The 12,113-nt window shown below is 50.6% G+C and overlaps 1 protein-coding gene across 1 annotated transcript in view; it reads left to right on the forward strand.

Moving 5' to 3' along the window:
- Nucleotides 1-12,113, forward strand: part of ITPKB (inositol-trisphosphate 3-kinase B) — a 67,128-nt gene that overhangs the window by 46,623 nt on the left and 8,392 nt on the right. Inside the window, exons 3-5 of the mRNA XM_066546200.1 lie at nucleotides 5,144-5,243; nucleotides 5,818-6,031; nucleotides 8,945-9,149. Coding sequence (XP_066402297.1) covers nucleotides 5,144-5,243; nucleotides 5,818-6,031; nucleotides 8,945-9,149 — 519 coding nt within the window. The remainder of the gene's footprint in view (nucleotides 1-5,143; nucleotides 5,244-5,817; nucleotides 6,032-8,944; nucleotides 9,150-12,113) is intronic.

Below are 12,113 nucleotides of genomic sequence, written 5' to 3' on the forward strand. Positions count from 1 at the left end.
TGCATTTTGGTCACCCCCAAGGCAGGACACAGCAGGAGGAGGAGGAGGCATTCATTCCATGGTACCTGCCAGCTCTGCCCTGCACGCCTGGCCTCCAGCACAATGAACAAAGCTGGCCTCCCGACCAAGGCTGCAGTGACAAGGTTTTTCCCAGTCAAGGGAAACAATCATCACTAGGGAAACCTTAACTACTTTTTAAAGAGCAAAAGAAAACACATTCATTCTTTTAAACATGGAAAACTAAATGGCCTCTTTTTCCTTGGCTGGATGTGCATGGCTGTGGAGCGGGCTGGCACGGAGGGAACTTTGCAGGCAAAAGTTCCCTCCACTCATTTAGTTATTAAAGAGGAGGGCTCTGTGGAGCAAAGTTTGCCCTTCTCAGCCCTTGCTGCCTTGGTTTTTTAAATCAGAAAGGCTCTGGCCACCTGACCCTCCTAGCTGTGAATGAAACATCTTGGAGCCTGCAACAGCAAAGCTTCATGTCACTTCCTAGAAAATGTGGAAGCCAGGGTCTCACTTATCCAAGTCCCTGGACTGCAGCAACCTTAGTGAAACTTGGGGAAGCAGTGGGCATTGGTGACATTACTGTCTCCTCATAGTTGTCCTGCATCTCTTCTGATCCTAGGATATTTCATTATTTTTCTGGGAGAAAGGAGCTGAAGCTCTTTTCACAATTGGGAAAATCATTAATTTAATGCTGCTCCCACTCTTTTCCATCCCCTGGCCCAGCTGTGTAATCTTGCCTCTAACCATGTTAATAAAAAGCACTAAAATACAGGTCCAGCTCCTACTATTTCCAGGAGCATTTGGTCCCATAAAACCATAGGAAAGCATAATTTCGCAAATTAAATCAGTTACTGCCTATCTCTCTGGCTGAATGCATGGAAAGGGAAGAGCACCCTGCTGGCTCCATGCATGGGGAATAACACCAGTCAAATTCCACCAGTGTCCATGCTGGGAAAGGGAGGCCACAGGCAGTCTGAGAAAGGCACGTCTCCTTTGAGCAGACATTAAAGGAATAAATATGCAATAGAGAAAATGTACAGCAGCCACTGAGCTCATCAGTCACTTTTTGTTTAATCTAATTAAACACGATATATCCTCTGACCTTCTGCACTGGCGCTAAATTCTCCTGTGTTGTTCTTTCCATACGAACCTCTATTGACAGATGGGGAAAGCCTAGAGTTTGCTTTAAGCTTCAGATAAGTAAAGTTAAACATACAGCCGATAAAATTGTTTTGCCAGCACTCCTCTCCCCCTGACCAATTGTGGGTGCTCACTGGGAGGGATTAACTCCTCTGGCCTGTATCCCACTCCTGGCTTGGGATACTGCTCTGTGCAGTAAACAAAAGCTGCAAGAGGGCAGAGGCAGAAGCAGAGTGCTGCAGAAACCTTGAGAAGTTATTTTTTAGAGTTGGTTTTGCACTTGTTGAGCCTCTTTTCCATGTGGCAGACTATTAAGGAAAACAGTGCCATTCCTTGCTAAATATATTTCCAGAGTCACTAAATAATTTACTTAACAGCTAATCAGTTGGCATTTGCTGATGCTGAACCAGGTTTTAAATAAAAAGTGTCGAATTGCATCAGCAACCTCGTGCACATTCCCTGCTTATACAGGCTCCATGCTCTTGCTGCCTGTGCAAGAGTGCAGTCAGTCCACACAGCTTCCTGAGTTTTCTGGGAGGCAAAGGGCTGGGTTTGGGGGAGAGCTGGAAGCCCGGGTGCCACATCAGGTGCAGGCTTTGCTCATGCAAAAGGCTTGGAAATGTGCTCACCTTTTGAAATGACCACCTGCAGGTTCAGCTCCTTGCAGGCAAATGAGAAGAGCACGGATCTGCCCTTCAGCTGCATCACTTGGTAATGCCACCTGCAGAGCTGTTTCTTTCAGTATGGTGAAAAATCCTTTGAGTCCAGGGAGTTACCACACCTTCATGCACCTACAGCTGTGCCTGTGCTCCTGGATGTGTGAGCAAATAACTCCTTGGAATGTAAACCAAAAGTTCCAGACTACTACAGAGCCCGGAGGTGACTACCTTATAGTTCCCAACAGGCTGACACAGTGTTAAAGAAGATTTCTTTACTGTAAATAGCCTTAATACTCAATTTGTCTATTAATAGCACCAGGCAGGGCAGGAGGCAGTGGAGGGGCTGTTTCCTGCATGTGGCTGTGGAGTGAGACTGGAGTGGTGTGAACCTTGTGGCTCTGGTTTTCCATGGCTGGCTGCAGAGCCTGACATGAGGGTTGGCATGGCCAGGATCCCAAACCCTGGGCTTTGAGATCTCTGATTGCACATCAGTTTCTGAATAAACAGAGACCTTTTGCCAGGGTGAAGGATATGGTGAACCACCCTGCAGATGGTTAAAAGCCACCTCCCATCTCTCTTGGGGCTCAAGGGAAAGTACAAAGGCTGACTTTCTGGAGCAACACTCTACCTAGGGAGAATTTTGCTATCTTCAGGCAAAGGGAGTGGCAGGATCCCTGGGGGCATTGGCCAGTGTTGCTCCTCTGGGATCCCCTCTGCTGCCTGTCCCAGAGATCAGATGGAGTCATGCAGCTGCTGGTTTAGTAGGGGACCTGCACCTTGCAAAATTGAGCCTTTTGAGCACTGACACAACACAGCAACATTCTTTTGGTGAAGCAAACTTCTTCTTATTTCATTGGGAGGGGGCTCAGGTGTTAAACAAAAATCCAGTGGCTCCTGAAGGAATCAGAGGGACAACAGTCCCTCTTCTCCCCTATTAGGTTGCCCCTGTGAGAAGCAGGGAGAAAGAGGCTCTGTGAATCAGAATTGTGGGTCACCCCTGCAGCAGTGACAACTGACCTTGCAGTCAATTTCCAGCAGGTTGGGAGTGGCTTGAAATGGATGAAGCTTGCTTCAAGCTTCACCATAAAAGAAGTTGTTACACATGTCCTTAAAACTTGGGTTGGAAATACCTGACTAAAGGTGTGCCTGAAACCAGGTGAGGCCTGGGTGAAAACATTTCCCTCTGGCAGAGAGGGGGTGAGGACGTGCTACCTGTTCCTCGGGTGGCTGTGCTGAGTGACTGGCTCTCTGACCCGTTCAGATCAGCAGAAGGGTTGTTTTTGTTGAGTTTTGTGTCTCCAGGGGACTCAGGGTCATTATCCTACCCTGGGAGCAGTGCTGGAATGGAGAGCATCACTGCTGGGAAAGCCCTGGCAGGGGGAAGCCAGAGTGGCTTGCCCTGCTTTGGGGACTGTTTGCCTCCATTCTGCCTGTACCTTGAAGTACCTCAAGGTTTTAACTGTAAAGCTCTAACCACCATCAACCAAAATCTTGGCTTGGGAAGGCACATTGCCTTGGCATGTTTCCTGGGACTGAGTGACTTACGATGCTGTGCTGCAAGTGAGGGGAGGACTCCTTCTTTTAGAGGAGGTGGGTCACACTCCTTTAGAGTCCAAACTCCCCCGGAGACTTTCTCTTCCCCCTTTTTTCATGACATCAGCCAGGACTTGATGTTACTATTTTAAAAACAAAAGGAGGGGACACCCCCCCGCTTCCCCTTCGCTCTCTGCCAGAAGGAGAACAAAGAACAGCTAAAACACACAAGTTCTGGCACTCTGTGTGGAAATAAAAACATTCATCCTCATGTCAGGTAGGGAACTGCCCGACCCCCCTGCCAAAGCAAGCAAGCCCTCGGCGTGGAGGAGCCCTGGAGAAGGGGATGCCCGGTGTCACCCCGTGCTTGGGCAGCTGCTGCCAAACTCCTGCAAGGCTGTCCCAGTGCCAGGCTGTGCTGGGACGCTCCCGGCCACGGGCAGCCTTCCAGGGAAGGGCTGCCCTGCTCCTCCCAGGCTGTGAGGTGGGGAAAGACCTTGATTCTTCCCCTCTCCCACTCCTGTGCTGCCCACCCTGCATCTCCCTGCTCCCTGGTGGGCTGGTGCACGGGATAACCCTGGTGTAATTTCCACGCTTTAGACACGAACATCTCTGTCTGGCTTCTTGCTGCTCGCCATTTAAACATGTCAGCAGTTCCCAGCACGGATTCCTGTGCTGTGAGTTCACCCCCAGCAAGCATCCAAACTGCAAGTTGGGGCTGCTGGCTCTTCCCTGCCTGTCTGTGAAGCATTACTGGAACAGGGGCCAGTTCTCCAAACACGAGGAAGAGATTACTTGGGCTTTCTGGAAGGCTCCCTCCCATGCCTTCACAGCGGAGCAAATGAGGATAATTTATCTGCTGGCTTCCAGCTGAACCCAGGAGCTTGGAGCAGCCAAGGACTACACTGTTTGTCCCAGCTCCTGCAAGAAGGCATTTTTCCATTGTTGCCCTTGTATATCGTTCACATAATTTGTTTGTGCCGTCACCTTCTGGGGCCAAGATAAGAGGTCATCCCCTGCCTTTTGCTGGTGGTGTGTTCCCTAGAACAATCCAGGGAAAAACTCGCAGGAAGGAGCCGTTTGTGCCGTCCAGTGCAGCCTTCGTTAGAGCCATGTAAATAGTTTTGAGCAATCTATCTGGTGAGAAACACAACGTGTCAGCAGGGAATTGTTCTCTGAACTGTAGTTACGGATGGGCCAGAGCGGGCGGATCAGCACACGTGGGCTGCCAGCTTAATGGACACAGCAGCTGCCTTTCAGGGGGAACAAAAGCCAGGCAGGGAGCCTCTGTGTGCCTGTGCTCTTGTTCCCCTCAGGACCTGCAGCTCGGTTTTGTGGCTGGATGGCAGTCCTGGGTTGCCTTCCCTCTCCATCTGCTGCGATCTAATGCGGTGCCCAGGGATGGGGTAATGTCCCTGCAGTGCCCAGGGTTGGGTCAGTGTCCCTGTGGTGCAGTGCCCAGGGATGGGTTAATGTCCCTGCTGCTCCACAGAGGGATGCAGGGAGCAGCAGGGACGAGGCAGTGCGGATGGCTGGGCGCTCTGCAGCAGCAGCAGCCAACTGGAACAACGCTGTAACACCATCCACTTCAGTGAAGTTACTCGTGATTTTTGAATGTAGAGTTGAGGCCCAGAGGCTTGGCACAGCACAATGGGAAAAGAGCAGATTTTCTGTTTGCTTCCATCCTGCGCTGGCTCTGGTGCCTCTTTCCCTGTCCAGAACAGCTGCGTGCTGCCTGAAGTGACTTTTTAGACAGTAAAAGCTTAAAACATTGCATTCACCTTCATGATTTTTTTTCCCCTCAGAGCAAGTCATGGAGGAAGATCAAGAATATGGTGCACTGGTCCCCGTTTGTGATGTCTTTCAAGAAGAAGTACCCTTGGATCCAGCTAGCGGGACATGCAGGTACAGAGCATTGGGAGGCACAGAGTGGGGGCAGGGCCCTTCATTATGCCAGCTTAATGAGCTTTGTTGGCCTCAATTGCTTCAGGCTGCTGCATGAGTGTCACAGCTTGCAGCTCCCAGTCTCTAGCCCAGGAGAGTGACTTAATCTAAATGCTAGTGAGGGTAGTGTGAAGGTGCTCTGAGCTTTCAGTCTCCAGGGCCAGCAGGAATTATTGCTGCTTTTTCCTGGGTGCTTTGGGTGAGAGCCAGGCCCAGCTCCTGACCCATTGCCAAGCAGGTGATGCTGCCCAGCACAAAGGTGCCCCACACATGAGCATAGACACAAAGATGTGAGCCTGGAGGAAAGTGCACAGAAGATGTGAAGCAAACATGGTGGGTGCTGCAGGAGGGGTCTCTGCCTTCTTGGGGTGTGACAGTGCTGCTCATAAACCTCTGGCAACCTGAGCTTTTCAGTCCCTGCCTGTAGGGACTCCTTGGGTGAGGTGTAAATGGAGCTGCTCCCAAGGTGTTGGGCTGCCCTTCCTGTCCCCCTGCTACCCAAAGCAAGTGTCACATTGTCCCTTGTGCCCCTCAGGTAGTTTCAAGGCGGCGGCCAATGGCAGGATCCTGAAGAAGCACTGTGAATCGGAGCAGCGGTGCCTTGACCGCCTCATGAACGATGTCCTGAAGCCCTATGTCCCTGCCTACCACGGAGATGTGGTCAAAGATGGGGAGAGATACAACCAGATGGAAGATCTGCTGGCTGAGTTTGACTCCCCCTGTGTTATGGACTGCAAAATGGGGGTCAGGTGAGTGGCATGGAGGAGGTTTTCTGAGTTTAAGATGGGGTATTCAAAGGTAAATGCATGTCCTAGGTAAAACTGCCTGAAACACACAATTAAGAATACCAGGCTCATCTGTCTGCAAGTAAAGCTTGGCCAATACCATGATAGAGCCAGGGGGAAAACTGGGCATGGAAAGGATACACCAGGCTCCTTCCTTCTCTGCTTGTTGACTGTCCTGCATGCTGGGAAAGGTTTGGTATGGTGGAGGGGACAGCACTCTGCTTGGGTTTGGGTACACAGGAATGGCACAGTAGCTGTTCTGTGAACAGAGGGAGGTTCTCTCTGCCACATGAGGACAGAGCCAAGGCATGGGGTGTAGGAGATCCTGCCCAGGGTGCCAGAGGGATGAAGTAAAGACTCTTTGAAAGGCACAATTTCAGTGAGCGAGAAATTTTCCCTCTGCTCAGCCTTTGCTCTGATGCCCACTGGAGGGATAAAATGCGTGTGCTGAGTAGCTCAGTGCCTTTCACGCAAAGCCCTTGAAATATTTCCTAGCAGATGAGCAACATTACCCGTGTCCTCCTTGAGAACCATCTCTCCAGATCCACCAGGATCCCAGGCTACAGCCACTTGGCCAGCAGCAGTTGTTGAGTGAGCCGTGCCACAGCTGACGAGGGTGTCCCAGAGCAGATGGGAGCAGGCTGGTGGCCCCAGGTGGCTGCCAGTTTTGGGACAGCCTCAGGCCACCCCTCAGCCTTGGGTGTGCTGCAGTCTGGTGGCAGGAAGGGCTGAGACCCCCCTTGCTGGCAAAGGCGCAGCCCAGACATGGTGGAGACGCGCTGCTGGAAAAGCTGATGGTTTCTGTAGGAGGGAGGAATCTTTTTTTCCCCTCCTGAATCCCGATGTGAAACTCGAACTGGCGTGCCGGGCTGCCGGCAGGGAAGAGGCGGGGAATACTTTCCAGGGGAGGGGTGGAGGGAAGGGCAGAGGGCCCGGCGCAGCCATGTGGCCCTGGCTGGCACACACATGCTGCTCTGGGAAGGAAACAGGGCTCACTCTGGACCCAGACAGCAGCCACCAGGAGAAGAGCTGCTGGACGTGCTGCCCAGGTGCCCCTGTGGCTGTCTCTGGGAGGGAAAAAGCTTCCCATGCACAGATCACATGTCAGGTGATTTATGCACCTGGGGTTTGGGAGCTCAGGCAAGGGGGCAAATGTGCTGGGCATCGTTATCCTGAAATAAGATGGTGCCATGGGAGGAGCTGGTGAGAGAGGATGAATGGAGTTAATGCTGTGGAATGGGGCATCCCCATGGCTGAGCAAATAATCTAAACCTCAGGGGTATTAAACCTGTCCTCTGAGCCAGCAGCTTGCTGCCAGGCAGATAAAGATTTGTTTTTTTCATGCCAACCTGGCTTTGGGATGTGGCAGCCTGTTCCAGTCGCTCCTAAACAAAACTTTGTCTTTCTTAAGCCTTGGTGATGGCACAAGCCTGAGGCAATGGGGAGGACCAGGCCACAGACATTGATGATCTGTCATTCTCAAAAGAAGACATTCTAGCCCTCTGAGCCGTGTGAGCAGCACTTCTAAGCATGCTGCTGCTTTATTCTGCTGTTTTATTCCATCTGCACCAACATCATGAATTTGGTGGTCTCAGTCAAGGAAAGGACTTTCATTGCTTTTACCTGCAGTATTTTTCAAGGGGGCTGGTGGCCTGGGGATGTCTGCCCTAAGCAAAGGCACCAGTTTGCCTTGTGGGACACAGGAGCACTGTCCCACATAATCCACTCAGCACCCTCCCAGCTTGTTTTGCTTGGTTCTGGAGGTGAATCACACACTCCGTGCTGGGATTTTGGCACAAGAGACATGGGGACAGGGCACTGTCCCTCTGCAGAACTGGCCATGGCTAGTGGAAGGTGTAGAACAGTGACAGATAGGGTCATTCCTGTGTTGTTTTGCTGGGACATCTCACCCAGCTTGGTGGGCTGTTTGAGGAGGGCCTGGACACTTTTCAGGCTGAGCCAGGGTTGATTTGGGAGCTGCAAGAGGAATTCCGTGGTGGTTTATTATTGCTGTAGGAAGTATTACTTTGTAGATAATGGTTTTATGCATCTGCCAGAGTGCAGAACTTTTCCGCCACTGTGCTCTGGCACAGAGGGGTGCTTCTCTAAAGTATGGATAAAACCAAGGTCTTGGCACACTCCTCTGCACCTTCCATCTTCCTTCCCCCATTCCCCCATCCTGGCTGCACCCTGTGGACCTGGGGTGGTGGTAAGCACCTGGCCAAGGTTGCATCCCTTCCTGTGCTTCATCTTGAAGAGAAAGCTTTTGCTAGGAAGTCCACTTTAAGCAGACCTATGCTGGGCAAAATCATCCCCAGAAAAACACCAAATTTAGCATCTGGTGAGGCAGAGCCCTCGTGGTTCACAGAGTGAGGGAAGGCAAAAGCACAGGAGAGGCACAGGAGCAGCTTTGGCTGATCCTCAAAGGGAGCAGCAGCAGCTGATGCTGAAGGATGGGACACAGTAATGTCCTTCTTGTCTTCAATTCAGCTGGCTCCCAGAGCATGTGCACAGTTTGGGCATATCTTGAAAGTCATGTTTAGCTCAGGTTTCCTGAACTTTGGGGTAAGCTCAGGGCAAGGGATGGCACGAGGAGGCTGCTGGGGTGGCAGCAGCAAGAGAAATAACTTCCCTTGTTATTGCCAGACTGGTTATGGTTCCTTGATGAGCTGAAGAGATATCAGGTCTGGATGATGGAGTGATAATTAAATCAGGATCAATTCAGCCACAATGAGGCTTGCTCCATCATTTCCTATGCTGCACTACTCCTTAGGGATCAGCTATCCTGGATCAGCCTGATTTCTGGGCTGAGGGCTGTCTGTGGGTGTATGGCACCTCATGTGGTGCCCTGCTCACACACCCCCTCGCTCCCTGCAGAACGTACCTGGAGGAGGAGCTGATAAAGGCCCGGAAGAAGCCGAGCCTGAGGAAGGACATGTACCAGAAGATGATTGAGGTGGACCCTGACGCCCCCACTGAGGAGGAGAACGTGCTGCGTGCCGTGACCAAGCCCCGCTACATGCAGTGGAGGGAGACCATCAGCTCCACCGCCACGCTGGGCTTCAGGATCGAGGGCATCAAGGTGAGTCTGGCCAGTGTGCAGAGCAGGGGAACAGCTCACTAGCCAAACTCACAGAGGTACACACACAGAGCAAATTAAATTAATTAATAAATTAAAAGAAATCGGTTCAAGAAAGGTGTAAATGAGCATCAGTCATTGGCTGCCTTTATTCCCATCATGAAGTGCTCTCCTGAGTGTAAGGATGTGCTTAACCACATGCTTTCCTGAATCTGGGTCAAGGCTCCTACTGCTCTTTGAATTTGGGCTAAGATAAGCTCTTCAGTTGGGATCATGGCAAAGTTTACAGCTATTACCCAGAAATATATTAAAAATAAAGAAATTTAGGTGCTTTCTCTTTTTAATGATCCAAAAGGACAAGGTAAACAGTGGTAAATTTGAGGTTTGATCGAAATAGGAAAACATCTGTAGCAGAAAATTTGGGGAGAGTTTCAAGGGGAGCAGGAAGGGAAGTTGTTTCAGGGCACTGTGATGTCTTTCTCTACATACATGCAGTCTTATCATGCATACATACATGCAGTCTCATACATGTGAGAGCAGCTCACATCTGGACATCCCCAGCCCCTGCAGCCAAAGCACCTCACAGGCACCTCACCCAGGGCACTGCTGCTCCTCTGAGAATGCAGCTGAGCTCAGGGCATCATCCTGAGGATGGTTTTAGACATAATCTCATTACATCAGCTACTTGGTTGATTTCTCCCTCCCTGCAAAATACAAAGTGCCATCCTCCAACTCGAAGACTCAAATTAGTTGTTTGCTTTCAATTCTGCTCTGCCACTGGGCTGAGCCATTAATCCAAATCCCAGCTTGAACGTGTGCCCATCTGTGGTTGGAGCTGTGAGCTCAGCCACAGTCAGTAAGGAGGGTGTGTTTACCAGCCTGTCCAGGAAGATTCAGCAGCTGAACCCCATGAAATGGGACAAGCACACACAGCTGCACTTTCTGCCAGCACCTGCATGCACGTGTAAGCTGCTGACTGCTCCTGCTCAGAGCACCACTCACATTTCTGGAGACGCCAGCTGGGATGCTTCTGTGTCCCCAGCAGGTGAGCCAGCCCAGGAGATTTTCTCCAGGGAGGTGAGAAAGATGTTGGGATGGCACTTGAACAGTTAGGTCTGTAAGCATAGAGTATTAGTGATACTGCTTGCATGAGCACCAGCAGTGGCCTATGGCTTTTGCTAGCCAGCCAGTGTGAATTAAAGCTAATATCACACTTGAGCCAAGGGTTTCATTGCATGCCTGGGCATGGTGTTGGCTTGGCAGCCACGGGGAGCTCTGTCAAGTTGTGTTTGCAGTAATTCAGGCTTGGGTAGCTGCTGAGGGCCCAGGCAGTAGCTCAGAGCAGCCACTTGCTCTTAGTGGAAACAGTGGTTCATATCTGCATGTGTCTTGATTGGAGGAGTTTCTGTCTCTTGATCACTGATTATTTTTCTCCTCTCCAAGTTGAGCAGAATTCTCCCAGAGTGCCTGTCTGGGTTTCTCTAGCCAAACCTCCTGCCTGAAGATAGCAGTGTCAAAATGACAGAATTAAAACAAATGAAGCTGGTCCCCAATAAAGCCCTCACAACAGATTTTTTAGACTTCCTTGGTAGCATTTCCAGTTGGGACTAAAACTCCCATGCACTGGTTCTTCCCCTGCTTTCTTGCTGTAAGCAGAAATATCTATTTATAGTCCAGCATGATGTATCCTTGGCTTCCAGTGGTGCTTCCCAGTCTGGGCATGTTTAGGGGGCAGGCTATATATGAAGCACTTGAAATTAAAAAATGTAAAAAAAAAACCCCAAAACAAACCCCAAACAAATCATATCCCCAGGGAGGCCAAAAAACCCTGTGAAGGGAAGTAAAAGCCATAAAGGAGTTATGAGATTTGTACCTCTGTTTAGCTGACCATAAACAAGTTGCTGCCTGATCTGAGCAGTAGATTTTTTTTTCAAAGAGGTGAAGCAGCCCTTTAATTGAAAAATGTTGAGAAATTCTGGCTTCCAGCAGTATTCCTGCTGCTGCTAGGGGGCTGACTAATTTGATCAAGGCTCTAATTACTGTAATTCTCCTTAAATCCCTCAGCTTCTGGGTTATTTTCCCCTAAGCTAAAGCATTAGCAGTTCATGCTGTTTCACAGCTGGCTTTTTTTCCAACAGGGCTGGTCATGCTCTGCTGTATCCCTGCTGTTATCCCTGTTTCTGGGATTGAGTTTCTGTGTTAGGGAAGGTGCCATTGGTGTCTTCCCTTGTTTTATTTCTTGCTGTGGATGCTTCCCTGGGGAGAGCAGTGGTGAATCTGCCCTGTCCCTCGCTCATGGATGGGGGCTGCCAGAGGAGAGCTCTGAGAAGTGCAAGGGAAGGACAGGATTTGACCCTGGACATGTGGGAAGGGGATATAGGAAGGAAGGAGAGGAGCAGTGGAAACTTTTTGGATAGCACAGTCAGGTAAGGCAAACAGGCAGCTCAGGGCATGGCATGAGGATAGCAACCCTTTCCTGAGTGAGTTCTCCCTTTCCCAGGTGGCCTTGAAGATCCAGTTCTTCCTCTTTAAAATGGAAATTTTCCTTTGCAAAAGGAGATAATGACTTTCATTTGACTTTCTGGAATAGCTTGAACCTGTTGGAAACAGTAGCTATTAATAAAATTTCCATGCTGAAAGTATCACAAGTGATCCCTGGTGGCCCAGTTGAAGGAAGTGACACTCCCGAGCTGCTGCCCTGCTCTGAGCCTTACTCACCACTGCCTGCAGCAAGGCCACTGTGGGATGGCATTCCACAGGGCTGGAATGTTTGCAGGGTCCCAAAACCAGCCAGGAAAGCCTCCCCCTAAGTGTGCAGAGATCTGGCTGACCTGAGCCCTGCCCCAGTGACGCCAGCGCGAGCTGGAATCGCTGCTGGGGTGGAGGTTGTGATAGCCCTTATCAGCCCCCCTCACATTGCTCCTGCGTGGAAGGCAGCCCCTGGGGGCTCAGATACCTGTGAGTGTC

This window comes from Molothrus aeneus, chromosome 3 (assembly GCF_037042795.1).
Source record: "Molothrus aeneus isolate 106 chromosome 3, BPBGC_Maene_1.0, whole genome shotgun sequence".
Classification (NCBI taxonomy): Eukaryota; Metazoa; Chordata; class Aves; order Passeriformes; family Icteridae; genus Molothrus; species Molothrus aeneus.